This window comes from Leptodactylus fuscus, chromosome 10 (genome assembly GCF_031893055.1).
Source record: "Leptodactylus fuscus isolate aLepFus1 chromosome 10, aLepFus1.hap2, whole genome shotgun sequence".
Lineage (NCBI taxonomy): Eukaryota > Metazoa > Chordata > Amphibia > Anura > Leptodactylidae > Leptodactylus > Leptodactylus fuscus.
The window spans coordinates 89,220,104-89,243,001 of record NC_134274.1 but is presented as its reverse complement, the minus strand read 5'-3'; the positions used below and the strand labels follow the sequence as shown (position 1 = coordinate 89,243,001).

Below are 22,898 nucleotides of genomic sequence, written 5' to 3'. Positions count from 1 at the left end.
TACGGCGATACCAGATTTATGTTGGTTTTACCGCTGTTCTAAATAAAAAGACATTTTGTAAATATATAAAGGACTTCCCCGAGGGCGGCGCATTGTGACACCCATCATGTTTACGCCCCCTCCCCCCTCTCTCTTTTTGTGGGTTAGTTGTAGTTTTCATTGACACCATTTTCTAGTTTGCACATGTTACACGTTACCCGTCACTCTGCGCGCGTTGCCCGTCGGCATTCACCATACAGGATATATAACGCTGGCTTTGGATCTTTGGGATGTATACACACACGGTCATACCCCAGACGTTGCTATGTGGGATCCACTGATCCTGCACCAAATCCTGCAATGATAAGCCTGCCAGGGGAGCCATGACTGGGCGAGGGAACAGTCGGCCATTTGTCAGCAGTTTGGTGGTTGTTGTTGTGTTTGGGACAGTCGGCCATTGCAGAGTGATGGCGGCCTAACACATAAGGCACATGGCCAGTGCCAGGCAGTAGCCCCCCCCCCCCCCCCCCGCCCATCCCCCTACTTGTGTATGAGCCAGTACTGCACAGTACATGGATTGGCGCAGCTCGTAGAACAGATGTTACTTTATTCACTCCACAAAGAGTTAACAATATACTTTATTTTATACAAAAAATGGCAACCTGGTGTGATATCACGTGACCCCCTCCCCATATCACGTGACCCCCCCCCCATATCACGTGACCCCCTCCCCATACCACGTGACCCCCCCCCCCATATATCACGTGACCCCCTCCCCATACCACGTGACCCCCCCCCATATCACGTGACCCCCTCCCCATACCACGTGACCCCCCCCCCCCCCCCCCATATATCACGTGACCCCCTCCCCATACCACGTGACCCCCGAATCACACCATTATATACAATGGACACGCTCCGGATTCCCAGGAGTCCTCCATATACATGGGCCTGTAGAGGATGCAGGTAAGTCTCTGCAGGTGATGTACAGGCACCCCCGGCCGGGCAGCGGAAGGTCGGAGGAGGAGTCTGCGGGTGACGGCTCCTGTACGGTCTCCGAGTCACAATCCAACAAGAATCCGCAAGACGTCATCATCCAAGGAATTACTGAGAGTCTCTGAGAGGGAGCGCTGAGATCCCGAGAAACCGAGGACACCCTGAGAATAGAGGAGTATACGGGAAACCATCAGTATGTAGGTAATATACAGGACACCCTGAGAATAGAGGAGTATACGGGAAACAATCAGTATGTAGGTAATATACAGGACACCCTGAGAATAGAGGAGTATACAGGAAACCATCAGTATGTAGGTAATATACAGGACACCCTGAGAATAGAGGAGTATACAGGAAACCATCAGTATGTAGGTAATATACAGGACACCCTGAGAATAGAGGAGTATACGGGAAACCATCAGTATGTAGGTAATATACAGGACACCCGGAGAATAAAGGAGTATACAGGAAACCATCAGTATGTAGGTAATATACAGGACACCCTGAGAATAGAGGAGTATACAGGAAACCATCAGTATGTAGGTAATATACAGGACACCCTGAGAATAGAGGAGTATACAGGAAACCATCAGTATGTAGGTAATATACAGGACACCCTGAGAATAGAGGAGTATACAGAAAACCATCAGTATGTAGGTAATATACAGGACACCCTGAGAATAGAGGAGTATACGGGAAACCATCAGTATGTAGGTAATATACAGGACACCCTGAGAATAGAGGAGTATACGGGAAACCATCAGTATACAGGCAACAACATACAGGACACCCTGAGAATAGAGGAGTATACGGGAAACCATCAGTATACAGGCAACAACATACAGGACACCCTGAGAATAGAGGAGTATACGGGAAACCATCAGTATGTAGGTAATATACAGGACACCCTGAGAATAGAGGAGTATACGGGAAACCATCAGTATGTAGGCAACAACATACAGGACACCCTGAGAATAGAGGAGTATACGGGAAACCATCAGTATGTAGGTAATATACAGGACACCCTGAGAATAGAGGAGTATACGGGAAACCATCAGTATGTAGGCAACAACATACAGGACACCCTGAGAATAGAGGAGTATACGGGAAACCATCAGTATGTAGGCAACAACATACAGGACACCCTGAGAATAGAGGAGTATACAGGAAACCATCAGTAATTAGGCAACATACAGGACACCCTGAGAATAGAGGAGTATACGGGAAACCATCAGTATGTAGGCAACATACAGGACACCCTGAGAATAGAGGAGTATACGGGAAACCATCAGTATGTAGGCAACAACATACAGGACACCCTGAGAATAGAGGAGTATACGGGAAACCATCAGTATGTAGGCAACAACATACAGGACACCCTGAGAATAGAGGAGTATACGGGAAACCATCAGTATGTAGGCAACAACATACAGGACACCCTGAGAATAGAGGAGTATACAGGAAACCATCAGTATGTAGGCAACATACAGGACACCCTGAGAATAGAGGAGTATACAGGAAACCATCAGTATGTAGGCAACATACAGGACACCCTGAGAATAGAGGAGTATACGGGAAACCATCAGTATGTAGGCAACAACATACAGGACACCCTGAGAATAGAGGAGTATACGGGAAACCATCAGTATGTAGGCAACAACATACAGGACACCCTGAGAATAGAGGAGTATACAGGAAACCATCAGTATGTAGGTAATATACAGGACACCCTGAGAATAGAGGAGTATACAGGAAACCATCAGTATGTAGGTAATATACAGGACACCCTGAGAATAGAGGAGTATACGGGAAACCATCAGTATGTAGGTAATATACAGGACACCCTGAGAATAAAGGAGTATACAGGAAACCATCAGTATGTAGGTAATATACAGGACACCCTGAGAATAGAGGAGTATACGGGAAACCATCAGTATGTAGGTAATATACAGGACACCCTGAGAATAGAGGAGTATACGGGAAACCATCAGTATGTAGGTAATATACAGGACACCCTGAGAATAAAGGAGTATACAGGAAACCATCAGTATGTAGGTAATATACAGGACACCCTGAGAATAGAGGCGTATACGGGAAACCATCAGTATGTAGGCAACATACAGGACACCCTGAGAATAGAGGAGTATACAGGAAACCATCAGTATGTAGGTAATATACAGGACACCCTGAGAATAGAGGAGTATACGGGAAACCATCAGTATGTAGGTAATATACAGGACACCCTGAGAATAGAGGAGTATACAGGAAACCATCAGTATACAGGCAACAACATACAGGACACCCTGAGAATAGAGGAGTATACGGGAAACCATCAGTATGTAGGTAATATACAGGACACCCTGAGAATAGAGGAGTATACGGGAAACCATCAGTATGTAGGTAATATACAGGACACCCTGAGAATAGAGGAGTATACGGGAAACCATCAGTATGTAGGTAATATACAGGACACCCTGAGAATAGAGGAGTATACGGGAAACCATCAGTATGTAGGCAACAACATACAGGACACCCTGAGAATAGAGGAGTATACGGGAAACCATCTGTATGTAGGTAATATACAGGACACCCTGAGAATAGAGGAGTATACGGGAAACCATCAGTATGTAGGTAATATACAGGACACCCTGAGAATAGAGGAGTATACGGGAAACCATCAGTATGTAGGCAACATACAGGACACCCTGAGAATAGAGGAGTATACAGGAAACCATCAGTATGTAGGCAACAACATACAGGACACCCTGAGAATAGAGGAGTATACGGGAAACCATCAGTATGTAGGCAACAACATACAGGACACCCTGAGAATAGAGGAGTATACGGGAAACCATCAGTATGTAGGCAACAACATACAGGACACCCTGAGAATAGAGGAGTATACAGGAAACCATCAGTATGTAGGTAATATACAGGACACCCTGAGAATAGAGGAGTATACAGGAAACCATCAGTATGTAGGTAATATACAGGACACCCTGAGAATAGAGGAGTATACGGGAAACCATCAGTATGTAGGTAATATACAGGACACCCTGAGAATAAAGGAGTATACAGGAAACCATCAGTATGTAGGTAATATACAGGACACCCTGAGAATAGAGGAGTATACGGGAAACCATCAGTATGTAGGTAATATACAGGACACCCTGAGAATAGAGGAGTATACGGGAAACCATCAGTATGTAGGTAATATACAGGACACCCTGAGAATAAAGGAGTATACAGGAAACCATCAGTATGTAGGTAATATACAGGACACCCTGAGAATAGAGGAGTATACGGGAAACCATCAGTATGTAGGCAACATACAGGACACCCTGAGAATAGAGGAGTATACAGGAAACCATCAGTATGTAGGTAATATACAGGACACCCTGAGAATAGAGGAGTATACGGGAAACCATCAGTATGTAGGTAATATACAGGACACCCTGAGAATAGAGGAGTATACAGGAAACCATCAGTATACAGGCAACAACATACAGGACACCCTGAGAATAGAGGAGTATACGGGAAACCATCAGTATGTAGGTAATATACAGGACACCCTGAGAATAGAGGAGTATACGGGAAACCATCAGTATGTAGGTAATATACAGGACACCCTGAGAATAGAGGAGTATACGGGAAACCATCAGTATGTAGGTAATATACAGGACACCCTGAGAATAGAGGAGTATACGGGAAACCATCAGTATGTAGGCAACAACATACAGGACACCCTGAGAATAGAGGAGTATACGGGAAACCATCTGTATGTAGGTAATATACAGGACACCCTGAGAATAGAGGAGTATACGGGAAACCATCAGTATGTAGGTAATATACAGGACACCCTGAGAATAGAGGAGTATACGGGAAACCATCAGTATGTAGGCAACATACAGGACACCCTGAGAATAGAGGAGTATACGGGAAACCATCAGTAATTAGGCAACATACAGGACACCCTGAGAATAGAGGAGTATACGGGAAACCATCAGTAATTAGGCAACAACATACAGGACACCCTGAGAATAGAGGAGTATACGGGAAACCATCAGTAATTAGGCAACAACATACAGGACACCCTGAGAATAGAGGAGTATACGGGAAACCATCAGTATGTAGGCAACATACAGGACAACCTGAGAATAGAGGAGTATACGGGAAACCATCAGTATGTAGGCAACATACAGGACACCCTGAGAATAGAGGAGTATACGGGAAACCATCAGTATGTAGGCAACATACAGGACAGCCTGAGAATAGAGGAGTATACGGGAAACCATCAGTATGTAGGCAACAACATACAGGACACCCTGAGAATAGAGGAGTATACGGGAAACCATCAGTATGTAGGCAACATACAGGACACCCTGAGAATAGAGGAGTATACAGGAAACAATCAGTATGTAGGCAACATACAGGACACCCTGAGAATAGAGGAGTATACGGGAAACCATCAGTATGTAGGCAACAACATACAGGACACCCTGAGAATAGAGGAGTATACAGGAAACCATCAGTAATTAGGCAACATACAGGACACCCTGAGAATAGAGGAGTATACGGGAAACCATCAGTATGTAGGCAACATACAGGACACCCTGAGAATAGAGGAGTATACGGGAAACCATCAGTATGTAGGCAACAACATACAGGACACCCTGAGAATAGAGGAGTATACGGGAAACCATCAGTATGTAGGCAACAACATACAGGACACCCTGAGAATAGAGGAGTATACGGGAAACCATCAGTATGTAGGCAACAACATACAGGACACCCTGAGAATAGAGGAGTATACAGGAAACCATCAGTATGTAGGCAACATACAGGACACCCTGAGAATAGAGGAGTATACAGGAAACCATCAGTATGTAGGCAACATACAGGACACCCTGAGAATAGAGGAGTATACGGGAAACCATCAGTATGTAGGCAACAACATACAGGACACCCTGAGAATAGAGGAGTATACGGGAAACCATCAGTATGTAGGCAACAACATACAGGACACCCTGAGAATAGAGGAGTATACAGGAAACCATCAGTATGTAGGCAACAACATACAGGACACCCTGAGAATAGAGGAGTATACGGGAAACCATCAGTATGTAGGCAACATACGGGACACCCTGAGAATAGAGGAGTATACGGGAAACCATCAGTATGTAGGCAACATACAGGACACCCTGAGAATAGAGGAGTATACGGGAAACCATCAGTATGTAGGCAACATACAGGACACCCTGAGAATAGAGGAGTATACGGGAAACCATCAGTATGTAGGCAACATACAGGACACCCTGAGAATAGAGGAGTATACGGGAAACCATCAGTATGTAGGCAACATACGGGACACCCTGAGAATAGAGGAGTATACAGGAAACCATCAGTATGTAGGCAACAACATACAGGACACCCTGAGAATAGAGGAGTATACAGGAAACCATCAGTATGTAGGCAACAACATACAGGACACCCTGAGAATAGAGGAGTATACGGGAAACCATCAGTATGTAGGCAACAACATACAGGACACCCTGAGAATAGAGGAGTATACGGGAAACCATCAGTATGTAGGCAACAACATACAGGACACCCTGAGAATAGAGGAGTATACAGGAAACCATCAGTATGTAGGTAATATACAGGACACCCTGAGAATAGAGGAGTATACAGGAAACCATCAGTATGTAGGTAATATACAGGACACCCTGAGAATAGAGGAGTATACGGGAAACCATCAGTATGTAGGTAATATACAGGACACCCTGAGAATAGAGGAGTATACGGGAAACCATCAGTATGTAGGTAATATACAGGACACCCTGAGAATAAAGGAGTATACAGGAAACCATCAGTATGTAGGTAATATACAGGACACCCTGAGAATAGAGGAGTATACGGGAAACCATCAGTATGTAGGTAATATACAGGACACCCTGAGAATAAAGGAGTATACAGGAAACCATCAGTATGTAGGTAATATACAGGACACCCTGAGAATAGAGGAGTATACGGGAAACCATCAGTATGTAGGTAATATACAGGACACCCTGAGAATAGAGGAGTATACGGGAAACCATCAGTATGTAGGTAATATACAGGACACCCTGAGAATAGAGGAGTATACAGGAAACCATCAGTATGTAGGTAATATACAGGACACCCTGAGAATAGAGGAGTATACGGGAAACCATCAGTATGTAGGTAATATACAGGACACCCTGAGAATAGAGGAGTATACGGGAAACCATCAGTATGTAGGCAACAACATACAGGACACCCTGAGAATAGAGGAGTATACAGGAAACCATCAGTATGTAGGCAACATACAGGACAGCCTGAGAATAGAGGAGTATACAGGAAACCATCAGTATGTAGGTAACAACATACAGGACACCCTGAGAATAGAGGAGTATACGGGAAACCATCAGTATGTAGGCAACATACAGGACACCCTGAGAATAGAGGAGTATACGGGAAACCATCAGTATGTAGGCAACAACATACAGGACACCCTGAGAACAGAGGAGTATACAGGAAACCATCCGTATGTAGGCAACAACATACAGGACACCCTGAGAATAGAGGAGTATACGGGAAACCATCAGTAATTAGGCAACAACATACAGGACACCCTGAGAATAGAGGAGTATACGGGAAACCATCAGTATGTAGGCAACAACATACAGGACACCCTGAGAACAGAGGAGTATACAGGAAACCATCCGTATGTAGGCAACAACATACAGGACACCCTGAGAATAGAGGAGTATACGGGAAACCATCAGTATGTAGGTAATATACAGGACACCCTGAGAATAGAGGAGTATACAGGAAACCATCAGTATGTAGGCAACATACAGGACACCCTGAGAATAGAGGAGTATACGGGAAACCATCAGTATGTAGGCAACAACATACAGGACACCCTGAGAACAGAGGAGTATACAGGAAACCATCAGTATGTAGGCAACAACATACAGGACACCCTGAGAATAGAGGAGTATACGGGAAACCATCAGTATGTAGGTAATATACAGGACACCCTGAGAATAGAGGAGTATACGGGAAACCATCAGTATGTAGGTAATATACAGGACACCCTGAGAATAAAGGAGTATACAGGAAACCATCAGTATGTAGGTAATATACAGGACACCCTGAGTATAGAGGAGTATACGGGAAACCATCAGTATGTAGGTAATATACAGGACACCCTGAGAATAAAGGAGTATACAGGAAACCATCAGTATGTAGGTAATATACAGGACACCCTGAGAATAGAGGAGTATACAGGAAACCATCAGTATGTAGGCAACAACATACAGGACACCCTGAGAATAGAGGAGTATACGGGAAACCATCAGTAATTAGGCAACATACAGGACACCCTGAGAATAGAGGAGTATACGGGAAACCATCAGTAATTAGGCAACATACAGGACACCCTGAGAATAGAGGAGTATACGGGAAACCATCAGTATGTAGGCAACAACATACAGGACACCCTGAGAATAGAGGAGTATACGGGAAACCATCAGTATGTAGGCAACAACATACAGGACACCCTGAGAATAGAGGAGTATACAGGAAACCATCAGTATGTAGGCAACAACATACAGGACACCCTGAGAATAGAGGAGTATACGGGAAACCATCAGTATGTAGGCAACAACATACAGGACACCCTGAGAATAGAGGAGTATACGGGAAACCATCAGTATGTAGGCAACATACAGGACACCCTGAGAATAGAGGAGTATACGGGAAACCATCAGTAATTAGGCAACAACATACAGGACACCCTGAGAATAGAGGAGTATACGGGAAACCATCAGTATGTAGGCAACATACAGGACACCCTGAGAATAGAGGAGTATACGGGAAACCATCAGTATGTAGGCAACATACAGGACACCCTGAGAATAGAGGAGTATACGGGAAACCATCAGTATGTAGGTAATATACAGGACACCCTGAGAATAGAGGAGTATACAGGAAACCATCAGTATGTAGGTAATATACAGGACACCCTGAGAATAGAGGAGTATACGGGAAACCATCAGTATGTAGGCAACAACATACAGGACACCCTGAGAATAGAGGAGTATACGGGAAACCATCAGTATGTAGGCAACAACATACAGGACACCCTGAGAATAGAGGAGTATACGGGAAACCATCAGTATGTAGGCAACATACAGGACACCCTGAGAATAGAGGAGTATACAGGAAACCATCAGTATGTAGGCAACATACAGGACACCCTGAGAATAGAGGAGTATACGGGAAACCATCAGTATGTAGGCAACAACATACAGGACACCCTGAGAATAGAGGAGTATACGGGAAACCATCAGTATGTAGGCAACAACATACAGGACACCCTGAGAATAGAGGAGTATACAGGAAACCATCAGTATGTAGGCAACAACATACAGGACACCCTGAGAATAGAGGAGTATACGGGAAACCATCAGTATGTAGGCAACATACGGGACACCCTGAGAATAGAGGAGTATACGGGAAACCATCAGTATGTAGGCAACATACAGGACACCCTGAGAACAGAGGAGTATACAGGAAACCATCAGTATGTAGGCAACAACATACAGGACACCCTGAGAATAGAGGAGTATACAGGAAACCATCAGTATGTAGGCAACAACATACAGGACACCCTGAGAATAGAGGAGTATACGGGAAACCATCAGTATGTAGGCAACAACATACAGGACACCCTGAGAATAGAGGAGTATACAGGAAACCATCAGTATGTAGGCAACAACATACAGGACACCCTGAGAATAGAGGAGTATACAGGAAACCATCAGTATGTAGGTAATATACAGGACACCCTGAGAATAGAGGAGTATACAGGAAACCATCAGTATGTAGGTAATATACAGGACACCCTGAGAATAGAGGAGTATACAGGAAACCATCAGTATGTAGGCAACATACAGGACACCCTGAGAATAGAGGAGTATACGGGAAACCATCAGTATGTAGGCAACATACAGGACACCCTGAGAATAGAGGAGTATACGGGAAACCATCAGTATGTAGGCAACATACAGGACACCCTGAGAATAGAGGAGTATACGGGAAACCATCAGTATGTAGGCAACAACATACAGGACACCCTGAGAATAGAGGCGTATACGGGAAACCATCAGTATGTAGGCAACAACATACAGGACACCCTGAGAATAGAGGAGTATACGGGAAACCATCAGTATGTAGGCAACAACATACAGGACACCCTGAGAATAGAGGAGTATACGGGAAACCATCAGTATGTAGGCAACAACATACAGGACACCCTGAGAATAGAGGAGTATACGGGAAACCATCAGTATGTAGGCAACAACATACAGGACACCCTGAGAATAGAGGAGTATACGAGAAACCATCAGTATGTAGGCAACAACATACAGGACACCCTGAGAACAGAGGAGTATACGGGAAACCATCAGTATGTAGGCAACATACAGGACACCCTGAGAATAGAGGAGTATACGGGAAACCATCAGTATGTAGGCAACATACAGGACACCCTGAGAATAGAGGAGTATACAGGAAACCATCAGTATGTAGGCAACATACAGGACACCCTGAGAATAGAGGAGTATACAGGAAACCATCAGTATGTAGGTAATATACAGGACACCCTGAGAATAGAGGAGTATACGGGAAACCATCAGTATGTAGGTAACATACAGGACACCTTGAGAATAGAGGAGTATACAGGAAACCATCAGTATATGTGTATAGACAGTCTCCGCACTCGCCATGGCCTCACCTTTAGTTTAGCTTCCGTATCAGTTGGTTGATGCCAACGCCGCGGTGCCCGGGGTCGCCGACCTCAGTGAGATAGCCCTTCCTGTTGATGCCCGCGTGACGGGCTATGGACAACTGGAAGGGGCACAAGAACTTGTTCACAGCGATAAAGTTGCTTCCTGCTGAATACAGTTCGTGAATCACGTCTTCTAGGCAGATGATTCCATATTGTCCTAAGAGGGAAAGAGATCAACGCAGAATGTCACCTATATACAGAGGGCAGATCAGAGACGTATCCTAGTGACCGGTCACCTATATACAGAGGGCAGATCAGAGACGTATCCTAGTGACCGGTCACCTATATACAGAGGGCAGATCAGAGACGTATCCTAGTGATCGGTCACCTATATACAGAGGGCAGATCAGAGACGTATACTAGTGAGCGGCCACCTATATACAGAGGGCAGATCAGAGACGTATACTAGTGAGCGGTCACCTATATACAGAGGGCAGATCAGAGACGTATACTAGTGAGCGGTCACCTATATACAGAGGGCAGATCAGAGACGTATACTAGTGAGCGGTCACCTATATACAGAGGGCAGATCAGAGACGTATACTAGTGACCGGTCACCTATATACAGAGGGCAGATCAGAGACGTATACTAGTGATCGGTCACCTATATACAGAGGGTAGATCAGAGACGTATACCAGTGAGCGGCCACCTATATACAGAGGGCAGATCGGAGACGTATACTAGTGATCGGTCACCTATATACAGAGGGCAGATCGGAGACGTATACTAGTGAGCAGTCACCTATATATAGAGGGCAGATCAGAGACGTATCCTAGTGACCGGTCACCTATATACAGAGGGCAGATCAGAGACGTATACTAGTGACCGGTCATCTATATACAGAGGGCAGATCACACATCAGAGACGTATACTAGTGAGCGGTCACCTATATACAGAGGGCAGGTCAGAGACGTATACTAGTGACCGGTCACCTATATACAGAGGGCAGATCGGAGACGTATACTAGTGAGCGGTCACCTATATACAGAGGGCAGATCAGAGACGTATACTAGTGAGCAGTCACCTATATATAGAGGGCAGATCAGAGACGTATCCTAGTGACCGGTCACCTATATACAGAGGGCAGATCAGAGACGTATACTAGTGACCGGTCATCTATATACAGAGGGCAGATCACACATCAGAGACGTATACTAGTGAGCGGTCACCTATATACAGAGGGCAGGTCAGAGACGTATACTAGTGACCGGTCACCTATATACAGAGGGCAGATCGGAGACGTATACTAGTGACCGGTCATCTATATACAGAGGGCAGATCACACATCAGAGACGTATCCTAGTGACCGGTCACCTATATACAGAGGGCAGATCACACATCAGAGACGTATCCTAGTGACCGGTCACCTATATACAGAGGGCAGATCAGAGACGTATACTAGTGACCGGTCACATATATACAGAGGGCAGGTCAGAGACGTATACTAGTGAGCGGTCACCTATATACAGAGGGCAGATCACACATCAGAGACGTATCCTAGTGACCGGTCACATATATACAGAGGGCAGGTCAGAGACGTATACTAGTGAGCGGTCACCTATATACAGAGGGCAGATCAGAGACGTATACTAGTGACCGGTCACCTATATACAGAGGGCAGATCACACATCAGAGACGTATACTAGTGACCAGTCACATATATACAGAGGGCAGGTCAGAGACGTATACTAGTGAGCGGTCACCTATATACAGAGGGCAGATCAGAGACGTATACTAGTGACCGGTCACCTATATACAGAGGGCAGATCACACATCAGAGACGTATCCTAGTGAGCGGTCACCTATATACAGAGGGCAGATCACACATCAGAGACGTATACTAGTGACCAGTCACCTATATACAGAGGGCAGATCACACATCAGAGACGTATCCTAGTGAGCGGTCACCTATATACAGAGGGCAGATCAGAGACGTATCCTAGTGAGCGGTCACCTATATACAGAGGGCAGATCACACATCAGAGACGTATCCTAGTGAGCGGTCACCTATATACAGAGGGCAGATCACACATCAGAGACGTATCCTAGTGAGCGGTCACCTATATACAGAGGGCAGATCACACATCAGAGACGTATCCTAGTGACCGGTCACCTATATACAGAGGGCAGGTCAGAGACGTATACTAGTGACCAGTCACCTATATATAGAGGGCAGATCACACATCAGAGACGTATACTAGTGACCAGTCACCTATATACAGAGGGCAGATCACACATCAGAGACGTATCCTAGTGAGCGGTCACCTATATACAGAGGGCAGATCACACATCAGAGACGTATCCTAGTGACCGGTCACCTATATACAGAGGGCAGATCACACATCAGAGACGTATCCTAGTGACCAGTCACCTATATACAGAGGGCAGATCACACATCAGAGACGTATCCTAGTGAGCGGTCACCTATATACAGAGGGCAGATCACACATCAGAGACGTATCCTAGTGAGCGGTCACCTATATACAGAGGGCAGATCACACATCAGAGACGTATCCTAGTGAGCGGTCACCTATATACAGAGGGCAGATCACACATCAGAGACGTATCCTAGTGAGCGGTCACCTATATACAGAGGGCAGATCACACATCAGAGACGTATCCTAGTGAGCGGTCACCTATATACAGAAGGCAGGTCAGAGACGTATACTAGTGACCGGTCACCTATATACAGAGGGCAGATCAGAGACGTATACTAGTGACCGGTCACCTATATACAGAGGGCAGATCAGAGACGTATACTAGTGACCGGTCACCTATATACAGAGGGCAGATCACACATCAGAGACGTATCCTAGTGACCGGTCACCTATATACAGAGGGCAGGTCAGAGACGTATACTAGTGACCGGTCACCTATATACAGAGGGCAGATCAGAGACGTATACTAGTGACCGGTCACCTATATACAGAGGGCAGATCAGAGACGTATACTAGTGACCGGTCACCTATATACAGAGGGCAGATCACACATCAGAGACGTATACTAGTGACCAGTCACATATATACAGAGGGCAGGTCAGAGACGTATACTAGTGAGCGGTCACCTATATACAGAGGGCAGATCAGAGACGTATACTAGTGACCGGTCACCTATATACAGAGGGCAGATCAGAGACGTATACTAGTGACCAGTCACCTATATACAGAGGGCAGATCACACATCAGAGACGTATCCTAGTGAGCGGTCACCTATATACAGAGGGCAGATCACACATCAGAGACGTATCCTAGTGAGCGGTCACCTATATACAGAGGGCAGATCACACATCAGAGACGTATCCTAGTGACCGGTCACCTATATACAGAGGGCAGGTCAGAGACGTATACTAGTGACCAGTCACCTATATACAGAGGGCAGATCACACATCAGAGACGTATCCTAGTGACCGGTCACCTATATACAGAGGGCAGATCACACATCAGAGACGTATCCTAGTGAGCGGTCACCTATATACAGAGGGCAGATCACACATCAGAGACGTATCCTAGTGAGCGGTCACCTATATACAGAGGGCAGATCACACATCAGAGACGTATCCTAGTGACCGGTCACCTATATACAGAGGGCAGATCACACATCAGAGACGTATCCTAGTGACCGGTCACCTATATACAGAGGGCAGGTCAGAGACGTATACTAGTGACCGGTCACCTATATACAGAGGGCAGATCAGAGACGTATACTAGTGAGCGGTCACCTATATACAGAGGGCAGATCAGAGACGTATACTAGTGAGCGGTCACCTATATACAGAGGGCAGATCACACATCAGAGACGTATTCTAGTGACCAGTCACCTATATACAGAGGGCAGATCACACATCAGAGACGTATCCTAGTGAGCGGTCACCTATATACAGAGGGCAGATCACACATCAGAGACGTATCCTAGTGAGCGGTCACCTATATACAGAGGGCAGATCACACATCAGAGACGTATCCTAGTGACCGGTCACCTATATACAGAGGGCAGATCACACATCAGAGACGTATACTAGTGACCGGTCACCTATATACAGAGGGCAGATCACACATCAGAGACGTATACTAGTGACCAGTCACCTATATACTACTACATACCCAGCTGCTGCTCTATCATGTTATTGTCTGTCAGCGCCATCTTCTTGCCGTTCACCCTTCCTTGGCCGCGCTTTAATATCAGCTCTCGCACAGACTTCAGGTTTGGGAATCTAGAAGACAGAAGAAATCTCCTCTCAGTTATTGGAGTTGGAGACCCTAAAACTCAGCAGCAGCCCCCGGCACAAGTAACATGTGAGCTCCAAGTCCCTGGCACAGCTACGTCCTCCTCTGCATGGTGGGGGCCAACGGTGAGGGGAAAGCTGCATGGGAGGCACTAAGGGGCATTATACTGTATATAGGGGCACTAAGGACCATTATACTGCATATAGGGGCACTAAGGGGTATTATACTGTATATAGGAGGTACTATACTGTATATAGAGGGCACTAAGGGGCATTATACTGTATATAGGGGGCACTAAGGGGCATTATACTGCATATAGGGGGCACTAAGGGGCATTATACTGTATATAGGGGGCACTAAGGGGCATTATACTGTATATAGGGGGCACTAAGGGGCATTATACTGCATATAGGGGCACTAAGGGGTATTATACTGTATATAGGGGGCAATAAGGGGCATTATACTGTATATAGGGGGCAATAAGGGGCATTATACTGTGTATATAGGGGACACTAAGGAACATTATACTGTATATAGGGGACACTAAGGGGCATTATACTGTATATAGGGGACACTAAGGGACATTATACTGTATATAGGGGACACTATACAGTATATAGGGGACACTAAGGGGCTTTATACTGTATATAGGGGACACTATACAGTATATAGGGGACACTAAGGGGCTTTATACTGTATATAGGGGACACTAAGGAACATTATACTGTATATAGGGGACACTATACAGTATATGGGGGACACTAAGGGGCATTATACTGTATATAGGGGACACTAAGGAACATTATACTGTATATAGGGGACACTATACAGTATATAGGGGACACTAAGGGGCATTATACTGTATATAGGGGACACTAAGGGGCATTATACTGTATATAGGAGGTACTAATGGGCATTATAGTGTATATATAGGAGGTACTATACTGTATATAGGGGACACTAAAGTGCATTATACTGTATATAGGAGGTACTATACTGTATATAGGGGGCACTAAGGGGCATTATACTGTATATAGGGGGCACTAATGGGCATTATACTGTATATAGGAGGCACTAAGGGGCATTATACTGTATATAGGGGGCATTATACTGTATATAGGGGGCACTAATGGGCATTATACTGTATATAGGAGGCACTAAAGGGCATTATACTGTATATAGGGGGCATTATACTGTATATAGGGGGCACTAATGGGCATTATACTGTATATAGGAGGTACTATACTGCATATAGGGGGCACTAAGGGGCATTATACTGTATATAGGGGGCACTAAGGGGCATTATACTGTATATAGGGGGCATTATACTGTATATAGGGGGCACTAATGGGCATTATACTGTATATAGGAGGTACTATACTGTATATAGGGGGCACTAAGGGGCATTATACTGTATATAGGGGCACTAATGGGCATTATACTGTATATAGGGGGCACTAAGGGGCATTATACTGTATATAGGGGGCATTATACTGTATATAGGGGGCACTAATGGGCATTATACTGTATATAGGAGGTACTATACTGCATATAGGGGGCACTAAGGGGCATTATACTGTATATAGGGGGCACTAAGGGGCATTATACTGTATATAGGGGGCATTATACTGTATATAGGGGCACTAATGGGCATTATACTGTATATAGGGGCACTAATGGGCATTATACTGTATATAGGGGGCACTAAGGGGCATTATACTGTATATAGGGGGCACTAAGGGGCATTATACTGTATATAGAGGGTACTAAGGGGCATTATACTGTATATAGGGGACACTAAGGGGCATTATACTGTATATAGGAGGTACTAATGGGCATTATAGTGTATATATAGGAGGTACTATACTGTATATAGGGGGCACTAAAGAGCATTATACTGTATATAGGAGGTACTATACTGTATATAGGGGGCACTAAGGGGCATTATACTGTATATAGGGGCACTAATGGGCATTATACTGTATATAGGGGGCACTAAGGGGCATTATACTGTATATAGGGGGCATTATACTGTATATAGGGGCACTAATGGGCATTATACTGTATATAGGAGGTACTATACTGTATATAGAGTGCACTAAGGAGCATTATACTGTATATAGGGGCACTAATGGGCATTATACTGTATATAGGAGGCACTAAGGGGCATTATACTGTATATAGGGGGCACTAAGGGGCATTATACTGTATATAGAGGGTACTAAGGGGCATTATACTGTATATAGGGGACACTAAGGGGCATTATACTGTATATAGGAGGTACTAATGGGCATTATAGTGCATATATAGGAGGTACTATACTGTATATAGGGGGCACTAAAGAGCATTATACTGTATATAGGAGGTACTATACTGTATATAGGGGGCACTAAGGGGCATTATACTGTATATAGGGGGCACTAAGGGGCATTATACTGTATATAGGGGGCATTATACTGTATATAGGGGGCACTAATGGGCATTATACTGTATATAGGAGGTACTATACTGCATATAGGGGGCACTAAGGGGCATTATACTGTATATAGGGGGCATTATACTGTATATAGGGGGCACTAATGGGCATTATACTGTATATAGGAGGTACTATACTGTATATAGAGTGCACTAAGGAGCATTATACTGTATATAGGGGCACTAATGGGCATTATACTGTATATAGGGGGCACTAAGGGGCATTATACTGTATATAGGGGACACTAAGGGGCATTATACTGTATATAGGGGGCATTATACTGTATATAGGGTCCTGGCAGTCTAGCAGTTCGCTGCACTATTGTGGCAGAGCATGAGTGCACAGGAGCAGAACATGTAATACTAAGGTACCGCGCTCTGTGTATTACAGCTATAAGGCCTTCTATAGGGGCCTCTATACATTTTCTCATGGTCCCCTCGTACTGTCATGGTGGCCACTCACCCCCAGGCCACGTAGGGCTCGATCACTTGGATCATCTTCAAAGATTCTGGCGTCAGCTTCACAAAGACTCCGGAGAAAATCTTCCCCAATCTGAAGGTCTTCAGGACGCGGAGCACGGCCTGGCTGACACCCTGAATGCTGAGACAGAAGGGAGGAGACGGTATAAGGAGGCGACATTCTACATATCAGGGGGCAGCAGGATCCAGCGAGCCCCCCACCACCTACTCTGTAATCCTCACGACAAAGGCTAGCTTCTCGCTGGATATGTTGGGGATCTTCTTCCTATAGATCTGCATCCTACGTAACCGGGTGTCATCTCTCAGCTTCCTCCTCGAGTCCCGCACAAAACTTTCCAGACGCTTAAACTTGATCTGTTTCCCCGGCTGAAGCTGTCGAGGAGGAAAAATACGGAAGAACGCGTTTTAGGGGGAAAGGAGAGACAAAAAGAAGCATAAACAGCGCCCCTCCTGTGCACAGGCTGTGTCTGGTACTGCGCTTCAACAAAAACACGCACAGTGAATGAAGCCCACCCAAAGCAGCCTGACAACAGGGAAGACAACGCCATCACCTGACAACCATCCACCCTAGGCTTAGGCCGGCCACGGGAAGATACTCTGGGTAGTCCGCGGGCCACAAATGGCAACTCACGGGCACCTTGTAATTGGGTTCCCTCCTTAGGACAGGTCATCACTAGTAACATACGGAGACCCCCCCCCCCCTCCCCCGTTGGGTCCGGTCCCAGTTAACCCCCACAGTCCCGCACAGTCGCCTCACCTTCCTCTTCTCCTCTAGCGCCCTCTTGGCCTCGGCTGCTTTTAGCCCCTGGTATTTCTTCCTTTTCTTCAGAAGATTCTCTGGGACCCGTGGAAGTTTCCGAGACCTAAAGACAAGACAAGACATTTGTAATAATGGCGGACAAATCGCACACACAGCTCTGCTACATCCCGGCCATCACACTGGGGAAGTGGTGGCCCCTCCAATCAGACCTCAGGGGCCACAGCTCTCCGGGTCTATCCTAAGACTTGCAGTGAGCCGGGCACATGCGCAGACACCTGAGATATCGGGGACAGTCGCCGCTCAGCAGTGCTGGGGTTATTACTATACATGTTCTGGGGTCACAGCTCTCCGGGTACATGCGCAGACACCTGAGATATTGGGGACAGTCGCCGCTCAGCAGTGCTGGGGTTATTACTATACATGTTCTGGGGTCACAGCTCTCCGGGTACATGCGCAGACACCTGAGATATTGGGGACAGTCGCCGCTCAGCAGTGCTGGGGTTATTACTATACATGTTCTGGGGTCACAGCTCTCCGGGCGCATGCGCAGACACCTGAGATATTGGGGACAGTCGCTCCTCCGCAGTGCTGGGGTTATTACTATACATGTTCAGGGGTCACAGCTCTCCGGGCGCATGCGCAGACACCTGAGATATTGGGGACAGTCGCTCCTCCGCAGTGCTGGGGTTATTACTATACATGTTCTGGGGCCACAGCTCTCCGGGTCTATCCCTAGACTTGCAGTGAGCCGGGCACATGCGCAGACACCTGAGATATTGGGGACAGTCGCTGCTCGGCAGTGCTGGGGTTATTACTATACATGTTCAGGGGTCACAGCTCTCCGGGTACATGCGCAGACACCTGAGATATTGGGGACAGTCGCTCCTCCGCAGTGCTGGGGTTATTACTATACATGTTCAGGGGTCACAGCTCTCCGGGTACATGCGCAGACACCTGAGATATTGGGGACAGTCGCTCCTCCGCAGTGCTGGGGTTATTACTATACATGTTCAGGGGTCACAGCTCTCCGGGCACATGCGCAGACACCTTAGATATTAGGGACAGTCGCTGCTCGGCAGTGCTGGGGTTATTACTATGCATGTTCAGGGGTCACAGCTCTCCGGGCACATGCGCAGACACCTTAGATATTAGGGACAGTCGCTGCTCGGCAGTGCTGGGGTTATTACTATACATGTTCAGGGGTCACAGCTCTCCGGGCACATGCGCAGACACCTGAGATATGGGGGACAGTCGCTGCTCGGCAGTGCTGGGGTTATTACTATACATGTTCAGGGGTCACAGCTCTCTGGGTCTATCCCTAGACTTGCAGTGAGCCGGGCACATGCGCAGACACCTGAGATATGGGGGACAGTCGCTCCTCGGCAGTGATGGGGTTATTACTATACATGTTCAGGGGTCACAGCTCTCCGGGCACATGCGCAGACACCTGAGATATTGGGGACAGTCGCTGCTCGGCAGTGCTGGGGTTATTACTATACATGTTCAGGGGTCACAGCTCTCCGGGCACATGCGCAGACACCTGAGATATTGGGGACAGTCGCTGCTCGGCAGTGCTGGGGTTATTACTATACATGTTCAGGGGTCACAGCTCTCCGGGCACATGCGCAGACACCTTAGATATTAGGGACAGTCGCTGCTCGGCAGTGCTGGGGTTATTACTATGCATGTTCAGGGGTCACAGCTCTCCGGGCACATGCGCAGACACCTTAGATATTAGGGACAGTCGCTGCTCGGCAGTGCTGGGGTTATTACTATGCATGTTCAGGGGTCACAGCTCTCCGGGCACATGCGCAGACACCTTAGATATTAGGGACAGTCGCTGCTCGGCAGTGCTGGGGTTATTACTATACATGTTCAGGGGTCACAGCTCTCCGGGCACATGCGCAGACACCTGAGATATTGGGGACAGTCGCTGCTCGGCAGTGCTGGGGTTATTACTATACATGTTCAGGGGTCACATCTGCTGATCAGACTTCTCACTGTAACGAAGCCCTAGCTGTGAGCAGTCCGGCATGACTACTGTATACAGTCTGACCTCACACAGGACATATACACCGCCCCCAGTACTATGAATCCCGGCCATGGCCTCCCCGCCCTCTCCACAGCACGCCTTCCCTCGCTCGGTCACCGATGGCTGCAGATTCGTCTCCCCGGTTACTTACTCCGTGCCTTCCATGATTTCCTCCGTGCAGCTGCTCACACCGGAAGTAGCTACCACGCACTTCCGCCCACAGCCACGTGCAGGCAGACATGTTGACTGAGGGCATGGAGGTAGCAGTGCGCATGCGCGGCAGACAATGGCGGCTATAGCGGGTTCTATAGGTATCTATCGCGTATAGCGCGTATATAACATGGCTGTCAGCGCTTCACAACTACTGTCTGTGGAGAAGACCCAGAGCATATAAACTGGAATTGTTTCCCGTGGCAACCAATCAGAGCACGGCTTTTATTTTCCCACACCAGTTTAAATAGTGTAAGCCAAGTTCTGATTGGTTGTCACAGGCAACAGGTCTAAGCTCTGCCTCTTACAGCGCAGCCTTCAAGGGGGAGTCTAGGAAGGTTCCGGAAGGATAGCGTGACTGCAGCCATTACTGGAGAGGGCGAGGACAGCTGATCTGTGCAGGGGCCGGGCCCCAATACATCACATACGGATAAAAGTATTTGGGACTGGAAAACCCCTTTAATTTCAATAGGACTAATAGAGATGGCCCCAGCGGCACCTGCTGTCCGTCCTGCCTCGGCCTTCAAATGTGAGGTGCGAAGGACCATATGCCTTGTGGTGGGTGGGGGTACCAATGGATGGACCGCCGCCGATCAGCAAGTTACCCCCTAACCCTTTAATAAGAGGTAACATGCTCTGACTGTAATATCTCTGTAACTAGAATCAGAGCATCACCTATATAACGTGTGACCCAGAAACACCCCCAATACATCGGACCAGGAACCCCTATAGACATAGCATGTAAGCTGGTGTGCAGCCCCCCCCCCCCCCCCCGTGGCACAGGAAGGGTTAAATCCCTGTCCTGACTGTGATAATAGAGTGTAGTGTTGTGTGTTGGTGCAGAGAAGGTTAAACTGCCATGGTGAGAACCATTGACGTCAGGCATTGCCCAGGTTACCTACTCAGGTGCCCATTCCACAGTGGCCCCTACATAGTATAATATGCTCCACAGTGGCCCCTACATAGTATAATATGCTCCACAGTGGCCCCTACATAGTATAATATGCTCACCATAGTGGCCCCTACATAGTATAATATGCTCACCATAGTGGCCCCCATACAGTATAATATGCTCACCATAGTGGCCCCCATACAGTATAATATGCTCACCATAGTGGCCCCTACATAGTATAATATGTTCCACAGTGGCCCCTACATAGTATAATATGTTCCACAGTGGCCCCCATACAGTATAATATGGTCCACAGTGGCCCCTACATAGTATAATATGGTCCACAGTGGCCCCCATACAGTATAATATGGTCCACAGTGGCTCCTACATAGTATAATATGGTCCACAGTGGCCCCCATACAGTATAATATGGTCCACAGTGTCCCCCATACAGTATAATATGGTCCACAGTGGCCCCTACATAGTATAATATGTTCCACAGTGGCCCCCATACAGTATAATATGGTCCACAGTGGCTCCTACATAGTATAATATGGTCCACAGTGGCCCCTACATAGTATAATATGTTCCACAGTGGCCCCCATACTGTATAATATGCTCACCATAGTGGCCCCCATACAGTATAATATGCTCACCACAGTGGCCCCTACATAGTATAATATGGTCCACAGTGGCCCCCATACAGTATAATATGGTCCACAGTGGCTCCTACATAGTATAATATGGTCCACAGTGGCCCCTATATAGTATAATATGTTCCACAGTGGCCCCCATACAGTATAATATGCTCACCACAGTGGCCCCCATACAGTATAATATGGTCCACAGTGGCCCCTACATATTATAATATGGTCCACAGTGGCCCCCATACAGTATAATATGGTCCACAGTGGCCCCTACATAGTATAATATGGTCCACAGTGGCCCCCATACAGTATAATATGCTCACCAT

The 22,898-nt window shown here is 46.6% G+C and overlaps 1 protein-coding gene across 1 annotated transcript; it reads right to left on the bottom strand.

Moving 5' to 3' along the window:
• Positions 1 to 850: 850 nt before the first annotated feature.
• Positions 851 to 21,064, bottom strand: RPL7L1 (ribosomal protein L7 like 1). The gene is given in 8 exon segments (XM_075258432.1): positions 851 to 1,136; positions 10,799 to 11,009; positions 14,954 to 15,063; positions 18,015 to 18,152; positions 18,240 to 18,403; positions 18,789 to 18,894; positions 20,975 to 21,013; positions 21,015 to 21,064. Coding segments are annotated over 7 exon segments (816 nt in total). The 3' UTR covers positions 851 to 1,136; positions 10,799 to 10,800.
• Positions 21,065 to 22,898: the final 1,834 nt, after the last annotated feature.